This window comes from Pogona vitticeps, chromosome 6 (assembly GCF_051106095.1).
Source record: "Pogona vitticeps strain Pit_001003342236 chromosome 6, PviZW2.1, whole genome shotgun sequence".
Taxonomy (NCBI): Eukaryota; Metazoa; Chordata; class Lepidosauria; order Squamata; family Agamidae; genus Pogona; species Pogona vitticeps.
Window position 1 is genome coordinate 120,842,981 of NC_135788.1, and position 20,891 is coordinate 120,863,871.

The following is a 20,891-nucleotide window of genomic DNA, read 5'->3' on the forward strand; positions in this document are numbered from 1 at the left end:
TGTGTGTGTGTGTGTGTGTGTGTGTGTGTGTGTGTGTGTGTGTGTGTGTGTGTGTAGCGCCAGAATTTGGGAGTTCGAAACCCCATGATGCTTCCTGTGAGTAGACCTAAGCTGTGTAACCTTGGCCAAGCTGTGGAGTCGTCCCTGGGATTTTCCTCCAGAAGAAGGGAAGGAGAAACCCCTTCTCTAGCTAGAAAACCGTGGAAAGGGTGGCCAGAAGTCAGAATTAAATTGAAAGCGAGCAATTATATTAATTCACGAAGAGTTGGTATTCTGCACTGGCCAGGATTGTGCGTAGAGTTGACGGGGGGAGGACGGGGACCTAGGTCCGTGATCTGCGCCTTGACCATTTTTCCATGGGCTTGGGTTGAAGCTGGCCCATGGATAGCGTTGGCCCTTAGCAAAGCGGGGCCTGCTTGGCGGGTGGCAAGCCTGAAAGAGGGAGGGAGGAGGAATCGGACGGTGAGTTTGGCCTCCCTCCCACCACCACCACCCCGGTCTCTTGCAAGAACATCTGCTTTGTGATTTTGAGCCGGTTGGACGTTCAGCCCCTCTTTATTAAAAGATCACGCCGTGGGAATCTGAGCTTGGTAGCAGGACTTTTTCTAAATGTGGGTGAGGTGGGGCAATTCCTCAACGGGTGGAGCACCGGTGATCCATAGGGTCCTTTGTAGCTCTGCAGTTCTAAGATGATGACAATGAGATGATGCTTATTAATACTGCAAAGCCTAGTAGATGAGCCGGGAGTTCCACGTCGCTTCCCAAGGTCCACGTTTAGCCTGCTGCGAAGCCAGTGTTGATTGTGAATGTTGAACAGCTTTGGTGTCTCCAGGGTAGGCCAACGGCCCAGCCTTTTTCCATTCCTCTGTTTCTATAGGGGCGGCGGGGGGGGGGGGCGGTTTTGTGCCTTGCAGCCTCTCCGATGTGACTGCCGTACACCTGGGTGCGTGACAGCCGTCGGTGCCGGGAAAGCATCTTCTGGACTGGAAGCTTCGGTCTGCTGCTTATCTGCCACCCCGTAGTGCTTTGAGCACTCTCTCGGCGGTTTGCAATTTAATTATGCAGGCGACCCATTGCACCCAAACCCCTAGCAGCAAGCTGGGTGCTCCGTTTACCGACCTCAGAAGGATGGAAGGCTGAATGAACCTCGAGTCAGCCGGATTGATCACGGATCGTGAGCAGAGTTTTCGCTGCAGTTTAACCACTGCACCGCTTAAGGATATCAAAAACATACTTTTTTCCAAAGGCATTTTCCAGAATCTCACACTCCCCTGAGTAGATTATGGATACTGAAGTCCAAAAGAGGGGATTCTGGGAGTCGTAGTCCAAAAAGCTGAATTCTCTAAGCTCAGGTGGGTGTGGAGTTCTCTAGTGCGAGGCTGGAAGCGCAAAGGGCTCAGATGCACACACAACTGTGTTGTGTGCATGTTTTGTGTGTGCACCCTCCCAGGCACGTACCCGGGAGGGGGTGCACTTAAATGCCTTGTGCTGCCGTTTTCATGGATATAGAAGCACAGAGGAGTCCGCAGAACTGCTTTTGCTGGATGGAGGATGATGGGAACTGTTGTCCAGAAAAGGAACTGTTCCAAGCTGTGGCCACACAGCTGGGGTATCTAGATTTGGGGTGAGGGTGGAGGGATCTAGTGCATCTCTTCAAATCTTGTTCAATGGCAGCTTCCACTATGTCTCACCATTGGCTCTGCTGGCTTTGGCTGATAGGTTTTGTAGTCCAAAGGCATCTGGAAGGCCACGTTTAATGAGCAAAACCCAGGAATGAACATTAGTTCTTCTAATGGGAGTTAGAAGCAAAAACGACCAAGAAAAAGCATACAATAAAATCTGACTATGAAAGCCAGTGGGGTGTCATAGGTGGAGAATCTGACTAGGACTCCGGTGTCTTGGGTTCAAATCCTGTCTTGCCCCTGGAAGTTCGCCGGTGGAGTGTCTGTGGGATACTGGTAAACCCCTCTTTAAATATCTTATATGCCTAAAAAACCAGCTAGGTTTGCCTTAATCCAGAAGAAATGTGAGGGCACAGAAAAAGCAACCAAAATTTGACGGGCGCCATAAAAATAACGTGTGACGCAACCATGTTGGTATGTGTTGTGAAGTTACTTCTGACATGGGGTGATTCTATAAATTGGGGATCACCGAAAGGTCCGCTCGGGAACATCCCTGCTCAGCTCTTGCAAAGCCAAAGCTCCGGTTTCCACGACTGAGTCAATCCATCTCATGCTTAGCTTTCCTCTTTTCCTGTTTCTTCATTTTCTCACCTTTTTTTTTTAGCACAACTGTCTTGTCTTCTCATAAGATGCGCAAAGCACATTACCTTCAGTTTAGTCATTGTTTGCAAACAAGCCCGGCTTGGATTGGATTTGATCTGGAACCTGATAGTACGTCTTCTGGGTGGTCCGCGGGGTCCCCGAAGCTGTTTCTCCAACGCCGCGTTTCAGTTCATAAAATATTCTATACACAGCACGAACGGAACGGCTTTGGTGCAAGAGAGCAGCCTGAGCTGAACAAGGAAAGCCAAAGAAAGAGCTTTAAACACTGAGAGCCAAATTAAATGTTCAGAGGGGAATTATGCTATAATAAGGGGCCTGTTCTTGAAAAGTCCATCCACCAGCCTAGCCCGCCCACCCACCCTCCCAGTGAGGTGGGACACCGCCCGCGATGCTCCTAAACGACACACGGGTTGATGTGGAAGAAAATGATCTTCAGACATCCCGGTCCCAAATCACCTAAGGTCAGGGCTGGCTTTTCCGATGATAACGGACAACTATGCCCATCGTGCTTCAGCTGTGGTCAAGCTGGAGGATGGGAACTGGAGTCCAGCCACATCTGGAAGGCTGCAAGATTGTGGCTCCAGGCTTTGCTGGGTCAAAAAGCAGGCACATGAAACCTGTCTCGGAGCAGCAGGGAACCCCATAAAGTAGATGCACCACGGCTTGGTGTGTTCTTTTGCACCAGCTGTGGTTGCCAAGCCCCTTGGCCAGGGCAGTCCTGCGCGGTGTGTCTTGGCAACACCCAACAAGGCGCGATGACAGCCATCGCCTCGGTGGGGGATCCTTTTTAACCCCACAGAGGGTTAAGGAGTGGACCGGCCACCTTTTGGCACGCCGAGCCGGTGTTGCAGCGGCCACGGGTGTTCGGAAATCGAAAAGCGTGGAGCTGTACGTAAGGGCGCGTTTGCCCTTGAGAAGGAGAACCATCGTCCTTGAACACGTTCTAGATGCAGAATGGGGTAACACCATTAAAAATCACAAAGTTTGCCCTTTTGAATTCTATTTTCATGGTTTCAAGGGGCTGTTCCCCCCCCCCCCGCACGCGCTTCTAGTAAGAGGTTTTTAAGCTTGCATCTTTGCAGATCCCCTAAGCATTTTGCTTAGAGGAGAGAGAAACCACCACTCCTACCTGGACTTAAGAGTAGAAAAAATCTCCCCCACGCACCAGACACTCTGTGTGGGTTGATCCAGCGAGATTAGGTTCCGTCACGCATCTTCTGGACGGGAACTATTCTAATTTAAGCTCCTCTTCCCCAAACATCCCCAGTCTCCAGGTGAAGGACACGACGCCTCCCCATTCTTCCTCCTCCTCTTCTGAAGTGCTGGCCAAGGTGGGGGGGCAGGATTATGGGAGTTGTAGTCTCACTCACTTGCTGCATTCGTTTCATCCTTCGTTGTATTAAATATCAAAACCTTGAAACATCTTAGATGGTATATTTGTATATTTATGCTCTGTTTCCCCCCCCCTCGCCTGAGTTGAGTCCTTCTTGCTGGGAGTCCTCACCAGTAATTAATTTTTTCTCCCCAATGTTTGTTCATCAAGTGGGTGTTTTATTTCACACACACACACACACACACACACACACACACACACACACACAAACTTTTCTATGACATTTTAAAGGAAGGTTACCATAAAAGAGCCATGTGCCAGGAGAAGGAGGTACCAACCTCTTTCTGGCTATGGCTCTTAAATCACTATATTCTCAGTGCAAGCCCTCAAGTCAAAACAGGCTTATAGTGACCATAATAAGACAAGTGAAGGATCTAAGGAGTGGTTTTACCAGTTCCACACATCCAGTGGGTTTCCATGGCTGAGTGGGGATTCGAACCCCGGTCTCCTCCTGAGTTCTAGTCCATCACTCTACCTACTACAGACCCCTCTGGATGCCCTCTGCTATAATTGCCCATTTTACAGGGGTGGAAACTGAGGCTGAGATTTTACGAAGGTCTCTCGGTTCTGTTTGCTCTGTTTCACCTGCTTTCTTTTTTATTTCATATTTTTTCTTATCTGTCTTTTATGTTAAATTTGGAGGACCACATTTTTCCATATATAAGACTATACTTTTGTCTAAAACCTTTAGAGAAAAATTGAGGGTCATCTTATACATGGAAGGAGAGGGAGGGATCAAAGCGCTTTGATTCCTGCTTTCCCCCTCCACTTCTTGCAAGGAAGCATTTTCCTCACAAGAAAGTGGAGGGGGAAAGCAGGAATCATCAAAGCACTTTGATTCCTGCTTTCCCCCACTACTTTCTTGTGAGGAAAGTGCAAGAAAGTGGAGGGGGAAAGAAAGTGGAGGAGGAAAGAAAGTGGAGGGCTAAAGCAAGAATCAAAGCGCTTTGATGATTCCTGCTTTCCCCCTCCACTTTTTTCAAAGAAAGAAATGTTGGGTTAGAAAGGGGTGGCATCTTATACATGAAGGCATCATATACATGGAAAAATACAGTATTAAAAGTGAATAATCAAAAAGTGCCTTTCCTTAGCCAAAAAGGGCACATTGGGGCCCAATCCGGTGCCTCCACAGAGGGAGAAGGAAAAGCCCCCTGCCTTTGTGTGTCCGTCTGTACTGAGGTCCGTTCTGAGTCCCTTTTTCTCTTCTTCTCCCCCTAAAAACCCCAGACACAGTGGCTGCCCTGCGTCTCATGGAAGAGTCTCTCTTATTGGACCAGAATTTCCGCCACAAAGCAGAGAAGCTCCTCGGGATTTTCCAAAGCGAACTGTTCCAGGCCCTCCTGGGTACGTATCATTAAAATCTGTAAAACCAAAGAGCCAAATGAGTTTGGAGAGAGGGAGGGCTTGGAGGAAGGCCATGCGCTCAACTTAGGCTCAGAGGCAGTGTTGACCCTTTTGATGTCACATGCACCTTTCTCTGAAAATAGGTTTTCTAAGCAAAGTCTCTGTAATAATGACTTGGTTTTATTCGATGTAAACTTCACTTTTATTGGTTCTCATTGTTAAGCCCCTTTGAGTCCCATTTGTGGGGGGAAAGTGGGGTGCAGAGGAACGATTTTTTTTTTTAAAAAAAGAAGTAAATAACTGCTGGATAGCTCAGTGGCGTAGGTCTCTAGGTGCAAAGCTAAAGGTTGGGAGTTTGATTCCCCCTTGGGGCCTCCTTGACAGGGGATGGACTGGATGATCTCATGGGGTCCCTTCCAGCTCTGCCATTCAAAGGTCATTATTATTACGTATAACAAAAGATGTCTGTCGTTCTGCCTATCGGTCTGAGCTACAATACGGAGGTGTGGAATCTATTTATATTGAGAGAGGTAAACACTGGGGTTGGAGCATCATAGTTTCTACGTATATAGATTGTCGGGAATGTAAGGAAGGCGGAACTGATTCAAGAGGTTGTGAAGAAATGGTGCAATGAATGACGGACTTCCCCTTTTTAAGACCTCAGAAAGGGTGGAGTGAGCTTCCAGTGGGGGCTTCCATTAAAATTTCTAACGTCTGCTTTTTCTCAGAAGATCAATGTTTCTTTCATTTTCATTCGAAATGACATCTTGTGCATTTTTCGATTAAGACGTCTTTATTGTTTTTGAGTTGCACTCTTCCGCCTCTGGATTTTTCAGAAAATGCCAGTTATATTTGCAAAGATGATGCCGGCCATAAGGGTTTGGGGTACTTTTTGATGTGTATGTGTGTGTCGGGAGGGACGAGTTAACTCCATCCTCCAAACCGTGCAATATTTTGGAATTGGGGATAGCAAGTTTAAACAACCTGCCTGTTCAATGATGATGTTTTGAAGAGCTGAAGAAGCCATATTAGGCATATGAGTAAGGAGAGGGGGGAAGATAATTTGGCAACAGGTGTTGGGGCAAGAGAATGCCCGAGGCGGGGGGGGGAGTGTAAGATTTAGACCAGTCCTTCCCAACTTGGGGTCCCCAATTGTTCTTGGACTACAATTCCCAGAAATCCCAGCCAGCACAGCTGGTGGTGAAGGCTTCTGGGAGTTGTAATCCTAGAACATCTGGAGACCGGAGGTTGGGAACCATGCATTTAGAGGAAGGATGGGTCAGCATTTCGTAAACGGCAGGAAGACCCCCAACCGCTAAGGAAAAAGGGGTGGAGCCTCAAAATTAGGGACTGAAATGTGGGAGGAGCTTGCTTACATTATGAAAGGTTGGCTAGTGGGGAGAGGGGTGTTTTTTTTGGGGTACAATTTGGAAAGGGGTCTTCTTTATTTGGCGGGACGGTTTGGGTTTTGTGGCCTGCGGGACGGGGTGCCTTGCCAATTCCAAGCAGACGTCCCAACTCGACGGCCCGTGTCGGACTACAATCCCCAGTCTCCCCCGCCAACACGGCCCTGTGGTCCACACGGAAGGTCCCAGGGCAAGGAGGCTATGGGAATGAGTACATCCACCTCCCATCTTGTCCTCCTCTGCCCCGGCTCGACCTCCTCTGAAGCAGGCAAGGCCGTCTCCTCTTTTCCAGCACCTGCAACCAGGGACGGATGCCTTGCAGGCAGAAGGGATGGGGCTTGGTCTCTCTGCCAGTGGGTCTAAATATAGGGTTTAATCTGTATCCCATAATTACCTCTGAGCTGGGCTGGGAGGGGAGAGGGGGAGAGGTTGGCTGGAAGCGGTCCAGAGCTGAGCCGTAAGGCGCTTGCCGGCACCTGGGCTGGCCTGAACCCTCCGCCCCCTTCTCGGCCAGCCTAGCTCCAGGTGGCGGGGACCGGCGTGGCCTACCTCGCAGGGGTGGAGTTAAGAAAGCAGGGGGAGCCATCCAAGAGGGTAAAGAACCAAGGTGGGCCCAGTCCCTCCTTTCCCCTCTGCAGTCCAGGATTCGGGAGATGCTTGGAGCTGTCATCTTTGAAAAAAAGGAACTTCTCCAAACCCAGGTTTTTATCAGATTAAACCAAAGGATGTTGACCAAACTATGGCCGTTTCTCAAAGATGATAACTGTTCTGTTTCTCTCTCTCTCTCTTGACCCCAAACCACCAACCTCACGCTCTGGGTTCTAGATATCCAGGAGTTTTACGAAGTCACGGTTTCGGACGCGCGTCCCACGACCTCGCGAAGGTCTCGGCCTAAGGTAGGTGCCTTTTCCCGTGGCTCTTTCCCTGCTTTTTTTTCTCTCTCTACCTGTTGTGTTCCATTTGCTTCCGGAAGACTTGTACCTGCTGTTCTTGGTGCCTCGGCTCACCCTTTGCCTGCATGCCTCTGAGCATGTGCAAAGTGTACTCTTCTGGCCAGGCCAGCCCCTGCTAGCCATCACGTCTATGGCTAGAGTCAGGGCTAAATTACAATTTCATCCGTTCCTTTTTTTCTAAGGGAGGGGACTTACCTTGTCTAACCTCTCTTCCGGCTGCTTCCCCCCCCTCGCACACACACAGACACACCTTTGCACCAGGGCTGGCCAACCTGCATGAACAAGGCAGATCAAAAGGTTTATGGATGCCGACAAAGAAAAACCAGGAGGCTAGAAGATATTTCAAGGGAATGAGGCTGTCCATTGGCTTAGCCTGAAAGTTCTGGGTCATGCTACATAGCTAGGGGATTCTGGGCCTTGAAGTCCCCAAATACATCTCTTTTCAAGCTATAAAATGTACTTGGCAAGCCTGAGGGCTGTGGTTGTTCTTCCGGCTTCTTCTCCCTTCTCTGCTACTCTTTCCCCGCTTCTCAGGCCGGTCTCTGTCCTCTCCAGAATGGTGTGCAGATTTGTGTTGCCTTGTTGGTTTGGGCTACAACTCCCAGGACTTTCCCTGTGTCGAGCCACGTCTGTGGCCTCGGGGCGAGTGGCGTGGTGGTCCTACAGCACCCCGAAGGGAGGGATTGGAAACAACTTTGGGGGGGGCTTCGTATCTGGAAAATCTCACAAGTCAGAATCGAGCTGAGGATGCAGCTGCCTTTTTTGAGAAGAAGACAAACATAAACACAGCCTTTGCTGGTTCCTTGGCTATTGGGGGGGCCCTTCAACTCTCTGAAGCCCCAGCTAGCATGGCCAGTGGTCAGAGGTTCGGAGAAATTGGGTAAAGCAATGTGTTTGGGGCAGTGTTGGTCAACCCAAGGTCAAGCAGCGTGAGATCGTAGAGTGTTCCCTTGAAGTTCTTCTTCGTGGCCTCTGTGAATGCACACAAAGGGGTTTTACTGCGCCTGCACAGGACTCTTCGGAATATTCTAGAGCTTAAAAAGACGAGTAGGATGTTGCCCCTTGGCGTGCATGCTCCACCCACCCGTAATACCTCAGTTCCTTTTAGCTGCAGCTGAAATCGGACTTCTTTGGGAATTAGAGCTTGTGATTTGTGATTTTTATCAATGGCATTTTGATCTCTGGACTGTTTACGGCTTTCGATTATTGGATTTCAGACTCAATCAAGTTTTTTATTTACAGACGTTTCCCTGTGAGTTGTTTTTTTTCCTTATTTCTCTCATTTTTCCCCCTCCCCACCTTCCCGCCCCTTTTAAATGGCCTCCTCAGGTCCATTCAAACACTGCACGACATGTGCCAATAAAATTCCTTTTACGGACGGCCACGATCGCTGCTTGTTCTGTCTGGGCGAGAGTCCCCAAACTCACACTTGTCCGGAGTGTAAAAAGTTGACACAACCAGTTTTAAAACTCCTGCTTCAAAGACTGAGAGTCCCACTTGTGGGGAAAATCCTTGGCCCCTTCCAGTCTACTGACCAGCCCCACAATGGAACTTACCCCAGTTCCACCGTCTAGATCCGAGTCTTCCATCACGTTGGCTCCTGCACCCTCGCCAAGGTCTTCTACTAAGGCTTCCAAGCTGAAATTGTCATTGGTATCGACGTAGACCTCAATGTCGAAGACTTCTTCGGTGTCCCTGAAGATTCAATCCAGTAAAAAGCAAAAAGATAAGGAGAAGGTCAAACAAAAGAAAACAAAGCGGGCTTCTAAACCTCCAGAGAGAATGTTAAAGTTAAGGTGAGCCATTCGCCCCTTTTGGCGTTGCACCACAGTCACCCGCTACCATATGCACCACCTGCTAGGCCTGATGGTATCAACTACATCTGTACTCCAACATGCAAGACCAAAGATGCGGTCCTTACAGGCCTGGTACCTGTCGCAGTTCGACTCTCTGCTAGACCATCCTTCCAAGCGTCTACTGGTGACCCTTGGAGTTAGCTCGCCAACTTACCTGGTGGACCTTGGTCCCTCACCTCCTGGTAGGCTGCGCATTCAGGCCTCTCCAGCTCACGGTACAGGTCACAACAGACGCCAGTCAGACAAGATTGGGTGCACACTGCGGTCATCGAGCGATCCGCGCTTTGTGGTCAGGCTCAGAGAGGCTGCTGCACATCAATCACCTAGAATTGCTAGCAGTCATCAAATCCTTCTGAGCTTTCCAGTTTCTCCTAGCTGATCGTGGGGTCCAGGTCATCACGGACAATATGGCCACCCTGTATTATATCAACAAACAGGGTGGCACCCGTTCTTTACATCTGCTATATTTAGTGATTCAGCTGTGGGAATGGGGTTACGATCACCACGTTTTTCTGGTGGCTCTTCACGTGGCTACAGAGGACGAGGTCACTGACCGTCTGAGTCGTCTTACCACCCAGACTCATGGGTGAACCCTCAATGACACCATCTTCTCCCTTCTCTGCAGTTGGTGGGGGATGCCACATCCCGACGTTGTTGCCACTCAGACCAGCTCCAAATGCAGCAGTTACTGCTCTCGGGCACCAGGGATGTGGTGTCGCCGCAGGTTAAACCGCAGAAGCCTCTGTGCTGCAAGGTCAGAAGACCAGCTGTCATAAGATCGAAACCACGCAACGGAGGGAGCTCCCGTCGCTTGTCCCAGCTCCTGCCAACCTAGCAATTCAAAAGCATGTAAAAATGCGAGTATATAAATAGGTACCACCTTGGTGGGAAGGTCACGACATTCCGTGTCTAGTCGCACTGGCCACGTGGCCATGGAAATTATCTTCGGACAAACGCTGGCTCTACAGTTTGGAGATGGGGTTGAGCACCGCGCCCTAGAGTTGAACACGACTAGACTCAATGTCAAGGGGAACCTTTACCTTACTGTTTTCGGGCAGGAAGAGGAGACAACTCTCTAGGCGACGCTTTCATGGTGGACCTGGGCAACAGCCTCCTTTTTCTCTTTCCGCCCATTCCACTCATCCAGCGGACGATAGGAAGGATCCGTCAGCTGGATTGCGATGCCATTCTGTCCCTTATATTCAATTTTTTCCTGACAAGGTTGTGTTATATCCAGATGTGCCCTTCCTTCCCAAAGTGATTTCTGATTTCCAGGTTAATCAACCTCTGATTCTTCCAATGTTTATTTCCATCTCCCTCTTCTGATGTTGAGCGCATGCTTCATTCCTTCGATGTTCATCGTGCCTTAGCATTTTACATTTCCAGGACTAAGGAATTTTATTTTATTTATTTATTTAGCTTATATGCCGCCCACACTACCCAAAGGTCTCTGGGCGGCTTGCAGCAATTTAACTACAGTAAAAAAGATAAAACTATCAAATTACAATTAAAATAGATACTCTAAAAATTGCCATCAGGACCCACAGTTGATATTATTTCAATTAAAAACCTTCCGGAACAGGAAGGTTTTGACCTGGCACCGAAATGTCATCAGTGTCGGCGCCAGACAAATCTCAGTCGGGAGGGCATTCCATAGTCTGGGGGCAGCTGCCGAAAAGGCCCTTTGTCTACAAGCCATCCCTCTTACCTCCTTGAGGGCAGGCTCTTTCAAAAGGCCCCCCTGGCTAGATCTTAATTTACGGGTAGGCTCATATGGAAGGAGGCGGTCCTTCAGGGATCCGGGGCCCAAACCGTTTAGGGCTTTATATGTCAAAACAAGCACTTTGAATTGGGCCCGGGCAGCAACTGGTAGCCAATGTAACTTAAACAGAATTGGCTTGATGTGTCCCCTAGCGGCCCCATCACTCACCAGCCGCACAGCTCGATTCTGGACCAGTTGCAGTCGCCGGACCATCCTCAAAGGCAGCCCCACGTAGAGTGCATTGCAGTAATCTATGTGAGATGTTACCAGTACGTGTGTAACTGTCATGAGACTCAGCTCATCCAGGTAGGGCCGCAACTGAAGGAAGGCGCCTCTGGCTACCGAGTCCACCTGAGCTTCCAGAGTTAGACTGGGGTCCAGGAACACCCCTAGGCTGTGAGCCCTGTCCCTTAAGGGGAGTGTAACCCCATTCAGGGCAGGGAAATGGCCCTCCAGCCTGTCCGGCGAAGCACCCACTAACAGCAGTTCCATCTTGCCTGGATTGAGTTTCAATTTATTAACCCTCATCCAGTCCATTATCAGGTCCAGACACGAGTTCAGCACAGAAACCACCTCACCTGGATTGGTGGAAAACAAGAGGTAGAGCTGAGTGTCGTCAGCATATTGCTGACTCCTCAGCCCAAACCTCCTGATGACCTCTCCCAGCGGTTCCATGTAGATGTTGAACAGCATGGGGGACAGTATCGAGCCCTGAGGAACCCCATGACATAACTGCCATGGGGCAGAGCAACTGTCCCCCAGCACCACCCTCTGGACACGGTCAGCCAGGAAGGAGTGGAACCACCGTAAAACGGTGCCCCCAACTCCCAACCCAGCCAGCCTATCCAGAAGGACACCATGGTCGATGGTGTCGAAAGCCGCTGAGAGGTCCAGGAGTATCAACAGGGTCACACTCCCCCTGTCTCTCTCCTGGCAAAGGTCATCGTACAGGGCGACCAAGGCTGTCTCTGTACCAAAACCCGGCCTGAAACCCGATTGAAATGGATCCAGAAAATCCGTTTCATCCAGCAGCGCCTGGAGTTGCCCGGCCACAACCCGCTCCAGCACTTTGCCCAAATAAGGGAGGTTCGCCACTGGTCGGTAGTTAGCCACCAGCCTTGGGTCCAGGTTAGGCTTTTTAAGGAGTGGCCGAATGACCGCCTCTTTCAAGGCGGTAGGGACCACTCGCTCTCTCAGAGAGGCGTTCACGGCCTCCTGGATGTGGATACCAGGGAAGAGTCTGGTAGCACCCTGAAGACTAAGGAATTCTGCACCTGCCTCCAGACTCTTTGTGTGCTTCCATGGCCCACGAAAGGGCTCTCCTGCCTCTTTGCCGACAGTCTTGAGATGGATTGTCTCTGCTATTACTTTAGCCTATGATTTGGCAGGCAAGGCTCCGCCAGAGGTGCTAAAGGCACATTCCACGAGAGCGATGGCAACGTCTACAGCTTGGTTGCCTGGCGTTGAAGTCCCTGACATCTGTCGAGCCGCCACTTGGTCTACACCCTCGACTTTTGTGATTGCATTATCATCTTGACCCAAGAAGGAAGCAAGTTTCGGAAGGGCGGTGCTGGCTTCATCGTTGGCGTGACGGCCCTCCTTCTGGCAAGTGAGCTTGCTAGTCACCCATCTGTGTGCATTCACAGAGGCCGCGAAGAAGAAAGAGAGGTTACTTACCTGTAACCCTGGTTCTTGGAGCGGCCCCTCTGTGAATCCACACCTCCCGCCCAGCCTCCTCGCTGTCCGTCCCTTGGTGTCTTGAGCTTTGTGGGAGTCAGAGCCTCGACAGCCACGGACATTTTCGGAACTGCGGTATTACGGGCGGGCGGAGCATGCACGCCACGGGGCAACGTCCTACTAATCACATCTTTTTCAGCTCTAGAATATTCCGAAGAGTCCTGCGCAGGTGCAGTAAAACCCATTTGTGTGCATTCACAGAGGACCACTCAAAGAACCATGATTACAGGTAAATAGCCTCTCTTTTTTTGGGAGGGCTGAGTTGCCCCTCGGCTGCCACAAAACCAGGGAAGAGTCTGGTAGCACCCTGAAGACTAATGATTTTTATCCATCATAAGCTTTCATGTCCCAAGCCAGCTTGCATCTGAAGAAGAGGTGGGCTACGGTCCAAGAAAATGTATGACCGATGAAATCAGTGAGTGAGTCCTTAAAATGTTTGTCCCCAATTTATTTATTTATTTGACTTATTTAGAGGCCGTCTTTCTGCCCATAAAGGGGACTCAAGGTGGCTCACAGTACTAAAAAGAACAGAACCAAAAACACAGCAAGAGGTGCATGAAAGAAAAAATCAATTAAACTATAAAACTGATTGAAATATATTGAAGAATTAAAAACATGTAAAAATTTAAAAACAATCTTGATTCATAAAATGGCATTCAGGGACTCCGTCATGATTGTTAAAAGCCTTCCAGAAAAGGTGGGTCTTCAGCTGTTGGCGGAAGGACAGAAGGGAGGAAGCCAGCCTGATCACCCAAGGGATAGGAGGGTAACTGGGGAGCCGCCACCAAGAAGGCCCCGTCTCGTGTCCCCATCAGCCGCACCTGCGCTGGCGATGGGGCCGAGAGGAGGGCCTCCTTTGGCGATCTCAAGCGCCAAGAAGGCTCATAGGGGGAGATCTGGTCCTTCAGGCTTCATGGATCCAAAAATCTACAACTTCTTGATCTTTTGAGTCTCTGGTCCTGGAGGTGAACCCTAACAAGCCCTCACTTGTGATTAGATGAGGTCCCCCCTCCTCTGTTGAGGACGTCAGTGAAAGAGACCCCTCCCTTTATTTGAGGTCAGGCTAGGGTGGGATGGGAAGAAAACCCAAACCTTGGGAAAGTTACTAATGTTTTTTTTGGGGGGCGGACTGGCAACTCCCAGAATCCCAAAGCCATTGTGTCCAGAGGCCAGGGGGGTGGGAGAATTCTGGGAGTTGAAGTCCAAAACACACCCACCCCCTCCCAACTGTCGGAAATGCTCAGCGGTCCAGGAGGTCAGACCCACCTGCAAGTTTTGTCTGTATTCAGCAGACAACCACAACGCCGCGTATAAGCTTCTAGAGAATGTAGAGTGATGTGGTTTAATCACGTTGGACTAGAGCTGCTCCGGGGGAATCTTCTGTATAATTGAACTAACTTCTTATTAATTAATCTTGGTGCTTCTCCACTGGGAGAAGGAAAGAGGGCGAGACGGGCCAGAGTTTGTCTCCTCACCCTGTTGGCCCCGCTTGTCTTCAGGGGTCCAGACGTGGACTGTCTTTGAGCCAATCACGTTTTTCCTCTTTCCTTGGACTACCTTCCAAGGTCGTTGTGAAGTGCAAATAGGAAGGAGGCGAGCCAGGCAGGCAGCTGTAAGGACACAAATAGAAGTAATAAATAACATGAGAGCCAGGGAGGTATAATAGGGCCGACTTGGACTTATGAGACTTGAGTTCAAATCCCTGCTTGGCCACATAAACTCACTGGGTGAGTGGCCATCCTAAAGCACTCCTTCACCATTTCTGGCATGCCAGATTTTGGAAGAAATTTGATGGCACATAACAATAAGGAACATAATGGTTGTTGTGGGAACATACATAAGGAACATACGTAAACAGGCAACGCTTGCTATCCTGGTGAGCATAGCATCCTATCCCGCCTAAAACAGGGGGAGATATCTTTAATTTAAAAAAAAAAACTAAAGAGGAAGGATCGTGATGCACATCAATAAAATTATTAATGAAAGGGGAAATGTGAATGAACCGGGCTGGCTTTTCATGGTACCTCAGCCGGAGTCATAAAATTGATCGGCCGCTGGCTGAACGCAGGCCAAAAGGAAGTGGGACTTTATTGAATGCAGAATTAACTTTTGAGCGGAAGTGGCTCAGACCGCTCGACCCGATTGATAGCTATTGATAGGACCCAGGTTGTGGAGAAGCTGATCTGGATGGCAGAAAGTCTGGGATCTGAGCAGAAAGTCTTGGTTTATATTCCCCACCACTCAGCTTTAAAGGGGGGGGGGTAACCAACAGGCCCCAAAAGCTGGAAAAGTTACTTCCTTGGCCTCAGCCCTCAGAATACAACACACACATACACACCCCGCAGGAGATTTGTCCTCAAAAAACCTCCCCCATCTTTCGAAATAAAATGTCAGGAAGACCTGGACAGGGTTCCAGATTGGCAGAAGATAAATCTGCCACCCTTCTGATTTCCGCCACGTTCTCCCTGTTTTTTTTTGGGGGGGGGTTGGGATGTATTTCATTGTTCCCTTGCCTCTTCTTCCTCCTTCCTCCTCTCTCGTAAGCTTCCCCCTCTCCTTCATCTCAGCCAACAGTTGTTAAGCTTTGCCTCATCAGATGATGGTGATTCATTTCCACCCCCCCTCCCCAACAAGAGTGTAATTTTAGTTGCCTGGATAAATGACTTATGATTTCGCAGAGTTTGTTTATCCTGTCTGGCAAGAGTAGAGAGGAGAAAAAGCAGGGGATCAGCGGTGTGACAGCGAGAGAGGTGTCCGGTTTCTGTGGTTTCCTCTTTCCAAGAGCTGAAACCAGCAACGAGCCCAGTCGGAACTTGGGAGGAGGACAGAGACTGGATCAGAACACGAACTTTCGCAAAAGCTCCCGCTGCAAGAAGCGGTTTGGTCTTTTCAAACAGCCACTGAACTGTTTCTTTGCTTCGGCTAGCCCTTTGGAAACGGGCTTTGATCGATCTCCTGGGAAAACCCAGAGCATTTCAGGAGGAACCTCCTTGTCTGGATGCAGTCTACCTTTGCATTCAACAAGAAGAGGTTGTGGGTTGTGAGTTCATACGGGTTGTGAATTTCCAAAAGGAGTTGACTCTCTCGGTGTTGGGATAAATGTTGGAGGAAAAGGAAGGGCGTTTTGGTTGCTTCGAGTTACAAATGAAGGCCATCCTCTGTCAAGGAGATGCTGATGAAGTGATTTCTGTCTTTTAAGTGCGAGGAGAAAAGTTGGGGAAAATTTTTTCCGGGACTCAGAAGAACCTCCCGCGATCCTGGCCTCTGGGCTGCCGTTCCAAAAACAAAAGGAACTTAAGAACGAGGCAAGGAGAGTAACTCAAAGCATTTTCTGAGCAGGCCACCACTAATTCACGTGGTGCTTGATCCTACAGGGAATTCTCCTGCATAGGGCGGACCCGATATATCTGGCTGCCTGAGGCTGCTATTGGCAGACACATCCCCCACACACAGTCCACCCTCTGAAGTCCAGAGGTCCAGTGCATAAAGCCAGTTGAGTCATTTTTGATAAGAGAGGCAGAAAACCCTATCAGCTCATTTCCCCCGCTCTGGAAGAACAGGCATTCAAGAACATATTAAATAACAAAACCATCTGTTGCCTTCTGTGGCTTCCCTAAACCTGGATTTGATGGACAAGCCCCGTTCCTCTGCAGGAGACAGAAATATGGGGTGCACTTCCCATGCATGCATGCATGCATGCATGCATGCATGCATGCATGCATGCATGCATGCATGCATGCATGTATGTATGTATGTATGTATGTATGTATGTATGTATGTATGTATGTATGTATGTATGTATGTATGTATGTATGTATGTATGTATGTATGTATTGCCCCTATAGTGCCGTGCACTATTCTGGGCAGTTTACAGTGATAAAAAAACCAAATTAAATCAAATTAAAATAAAACACACAGAGAATAGCAATATAGGGCAAACATGTTGGAATGGAGGCAGCCCTCCTTTGGGTACATTGCGAGAAAGGCAGGATTCTTTGGAAAAGGCAAATATGCTGGAAAGGGGGAAGGTGGCAGGAGAAGAGGATGACTAACGGGTGATGGACTGACTCCCTCAAAGAAGCCATGGACTGCTCAGGCGCTTGACCTGATGAAGACCTTTGTCGGGTCGAATGTCAGTATCCCACTCTCTGCTCAAGGGAGGAACTGAAATCAAATCTGATCGGACAGAGGGTGGTCCAATTACCTCTTGAAGGCTTGCAGTGTTGGGAGCGCTCACCGCCTCCCCTTGAGATCATGGTTTCCCTTGTTGTACTGCTCTAACAGTTAAGACATTTTTCCTGATATTTAGCCTGAATCTGGCTTCCTCTCGCTTAAGCCCATTTTGACATGTCCTGAACTTGGGGATGATGGAGAACAGATCCTCCCCTTCCTCTGTATTGGTACCTTTCAAGTCTTTGAAAAATGCTATCCTATGATCTTCCCTCGGTCTTCCTTTCTCCAGGCTAAACAGGTCCGGTTCTTTCTGTCTTTCCTGCAAGGGCCTGGTTTCAGCCCCCTGATCCTCTTGGTTGCCTCCCCCTGAACCTGCTCCAGTTTTTTGGCATCCTTCTTGAAGTGCAATGTCCAGAACTGGACACAGGACTCTAGAGGAGGCCTAACCATTACCAAATAGAGAGACTCATCTCTCGTGGGATGGTCAGCCGAGCTCCAGACCCTCTTTGCCCCTAGGGAAAGGATGGAAGGTGGGATGGAAGGGCTGTCACTGACGGAAGATAGAGCGAGCTTGTTTTTCTGCCGTGCCTGAGGGCAGGACTCGAATCAGAGGCTTCAGCGTAGAAGGAAGGAGATTGTTTGACAATGGACCGAGAGGTGGTCAAACTCTCCTTCCTTGGATTTTTTGAAACACAGCTTGGACAGCCATCTGTAGGGTCAAATGTCTCATGTTTCAGTGGCTGGGGTTCCTGCTTTTATGGGGTTGGTCTCCATGGCCTTTGGGTGTCCCTTGTTGGTGGGATACCCACTTCGGATGCTGTAACCCCACTCCAGTTTTTTTTTCCTTCTTTTATTTTAGAAAGGTTCACCTTAAGGAAAGTCTGTTGAAATTCTGAACAATTTTCGGGATGCAGGAAACAGCCGTGGAGGTGTTTCTGCACTAACATGATGGAAGCAATACAGGATGTACAGAGCTAGAGAAAAGACATACTGTATGTCAGCTGCTTTTTATTTGTTTGTTCGTTCATTTGTAACATGCATTCCTCTCCGAGAGAACCCAAAGTGGCTTACATTATTAAGATAGACAATATTAAAAGCTTTAACAAATACAGTAAGTTATAATAACGGTAAACAGCAATTAAGCTGGTGTCACATGAAAACCAGTGCATAAAGCATTTCAGAAACAATTCTAGAAACACTCTCATTTTTTTAAAAAAAGACACAACAACTCCATTTCTAAAATAAAAGTCATCTTAGGCAGCCAGTCACTCAGGGAAAGCTGGCCTGAAGAGAATGGTCCTGGCCTGTTTGCGGAAGGACAGCAAAGACAGGGCCGGGCCAGCCCTCCAGTGGCAGGGAGTTCCAGAGTCTGGAAGCAGTGACGGAGAAGGCCCTTTCCTGTGTCCTGACCAGACAAACCTGTGAGGATGGGAAGGACAGAGAGAAAGCCCTCCCTCCTGTCTTAAAACCCAAGCAGGCTCATAGGGGGAGAAACTTCGGACCCATGCTGTGCAGGTCAAAACCAGGACTTTGAATGCGGCCCGGAAACAGCCATCAAAGCTGCTGTAATGTCTCCCTCCCCCTCTCTCTCTGTGTGTGTTTGTGTGTGTGTGTGATCTGCTCCTTGTAACCAACCCCAGCTAACCATCCGGCCATAGCATTTCGGGCCCACTGGAGTTTCCAAATGTTTTCCAAAGGGAGCCCCACGGACAGAGTGTTCCGGCCACCCAAAGGCGATGCTCCTAAACCAGGTGTCACGTTGCCTGGCCTCGGGAGGCCCTTAGAGATGTATGCATAGATATATGTGTGCCTTGGCTGGCGTTCTCTCTCCCTCTCTCTATTTCTAGCAGCTCCTTGTCTCCCTTTTCCCTCTGCCCCCTCCTTCCCACCTCAATCCTGTGATCCAGGCATTTTTAACTGCAGTTTTCCTCTCCTCTCCTCCCACCCCAACATCCGTCTGACCATATCTTTCTGCCTCTCTCTCTTTCTCTCTCTGCTTCCCTTCTCGCCAACGTGGATGGTTGCTGGCACTCTCGGTTCTCTCCTCCCCACCATCCCGTCTCTCAGCACCAGTTTTAACCCTACCGCAACCTAGGGCTGGAAGGGTTGCGGGCGGGGGGGGGGGAAGAGGGAATAGAAAAATCTTCATGAATGAATGAAAGCCTGGCCTGTGAAGGGCGGACTCTCCATCCTAATCCGCCTCTTTTGAAGGCTGAGATATCCATCGCCTCTTACCTGTCCTGTTTCACTTGTGGGGTGGGGTGGGGGGAAAGTGGGGCCCCCTCCCTAACCATCCAATAGAAAGCAACACCCCCCCAAAATTCCCAGAGGTTGTGTCCCTGTAAATCGGTCCCCATTGCAGGGTCTGCCCTGTGGTGGCCCCTCACCGTGCAAGGACCTTTCCTGCTGGGCACCTGTCCTGATTCTTCTCTCTTGTTGCAATGTTAGGAAATTAATCCCCCCCCCCACACCCCTGGCCATTTAGGTGGCTAGACTCCAGGGCTGTGTCTCCCCCCCCCCAATATCTTAATTTCTGCGTCCTGGCCCTGTCGGGGCCTCTGCAGGGCCTTTAGCATCTTAGCCTTTGGCCGGTTTCAACGGTGGTGGCCGGTGGCCGTGCTTATTTTTCTCATTTGTTGTTCGCTGGACCTTATTGGGTCTTCTTCTCCATCCGAGGCGTCCCATCCGGAGACCTCTGCCAACCAAGAAACTCCTACATCTAACGTTTCCTCCCATGTTCCAGGGTTTGGAGCGGGATCTGGGTTCAAATGCCCCCCTTGAGCCATGAACAACACCCTTTGGTTGACCTGGGCTCCTCAGCCCCCTCTCCTCCCCCTCCCGCCTCTCTCTGCCTACCTCCCAGGGTTGTTGTGACGAAGGTGAGAGGCTAGATAGAGGGTCCCAGTCGCCAAATACGTGGTGATGGTGATGATGATGATGATGGTGGTGGTGGTGGTGTCCGGAAGGGATGTCCCAGGATAGTTGTGCTTACAGAGCGGGACCTCTCCACCGGCAGGTTGTCCCGCCTCTTCTCCCTCCCTCCCTCCCCCCCAACTTCCGGGACTCCCTTTTCGGGAATGTTTTCTTCTCCCCCCCCCTCGCCCATCATCCTCTTCCTCCTCTTCTTCCTTCCCCTCCCTCACCAGCCCCGGCGCTTCAGATTCTCCCGGCGCTAGGAGAGTTAACGGGGGGGGGGTTGACGCGGCGCCCGCCCTCTCCCTCCCCTCCCCTCCCTCCCTCCCTCCCGTGCTGGGGCTGGAGCCTGGCCGGCACTCGAGAGGTTAACTTTCCCCTCTCCCCCCCCGCCTCTTGCCCCCCCGCCGCCTCCCCGCCCTCTTTCTCTTTCTCTCTCTCTCTCTCCTCCCTCCCTCCCTCCGCCCCCCACCCTCCTCGGATGGGAAGCAGCAAGGAGGCGCTGCCTCGCCCGCTTCCCCCCCGAGGCCTCCCCCCCGCGCGGTGAGCCGGCCTCCCCTCCCCGCCTCCCCATTCCCCCCACCCCACCCCGTCCCACCCCCACTCCCAGCCTTGCACCTTTTCTGCGGCGCCCGTCCCGGGGGAAGGGAGCACCGCCGCCGCCGCCCGTTCCTGCCCTGCCCCTCCCCTCCCTCCGGCCTCCCTCCCCCTCCCCTCCCCTCCGCTCCCCCCACATTCTGTCACTCCCCCCCCCCCACGCCACTCGCTCCAAGCTCTCCCTCCCTCCCTCCCGCCCTCCCCTCCTGTCTCTCTGCCTCCCCGTGTCTTCCCCTCCCTCCCTCCTTCCCTCCCTCCCTCCTTGCTTCCTTCCTTCCTTCCTTCCTCCCATCCCTCCTCTTCCTCCCGGAGCTCTCTTCCCCTTTCCACACACGCGCTGCCTGGCGCTCCTTGCAAGGCCCCCCCGCGCGCCCCCTGCGCCAAATCTTTCCCTCTTCCTCCCCCCCAGTCCACGCTCCCGCCCCCCCCACCGACACGCGCACGCGCTCCCACACCCGCGGGCGCGCGCCCG

The 20,891-nt window shown here is 50.6% G+C and overlaps 1 protein-coding gene and 1 long non-coding RNA gene across 3 annotated transcripts in view; one reads left to right on the plus strand and one right to left on the minus strand.

Moving 5' to 3' along the window:
• DLG4 (discs large MAGUK scaffold protein 4) overlaps positions 1–20,891 on the plus strand; it is a 133,063-nt gene that overhangs the window by 936 nt on the left and 111,236 nt on the right. For both annotated transcript variants that reach the window (XM_072977205.2, XM_072977207.2), the window contains exons 2-3: positions 4,906–5,022; positions 7,254–7,324. In XM_072977205.2, coding sequence (XP_072833306.1) covers positions 4,906–5,022; positions 7,254–7,324 — 188 coding nt within the window. The remainder of the gene's footprint in view (positions 1–4,905; positions 5,023–7,253; positions 7,325–20,891) is intronic.
• On the minus strand, positions 8,124–9,057 carry LOC140708102 (uncharacterized). Its single transcript, XR_012088242.2, has 2 exons — positions 8,938–9,057; positions 8,124–8,353 (listed from the first exon to the last, which is right to left on the minus strand). It is a non-coding gene; the product is annotated as an uncharacterized LOC140708102 (long non-coding RNA).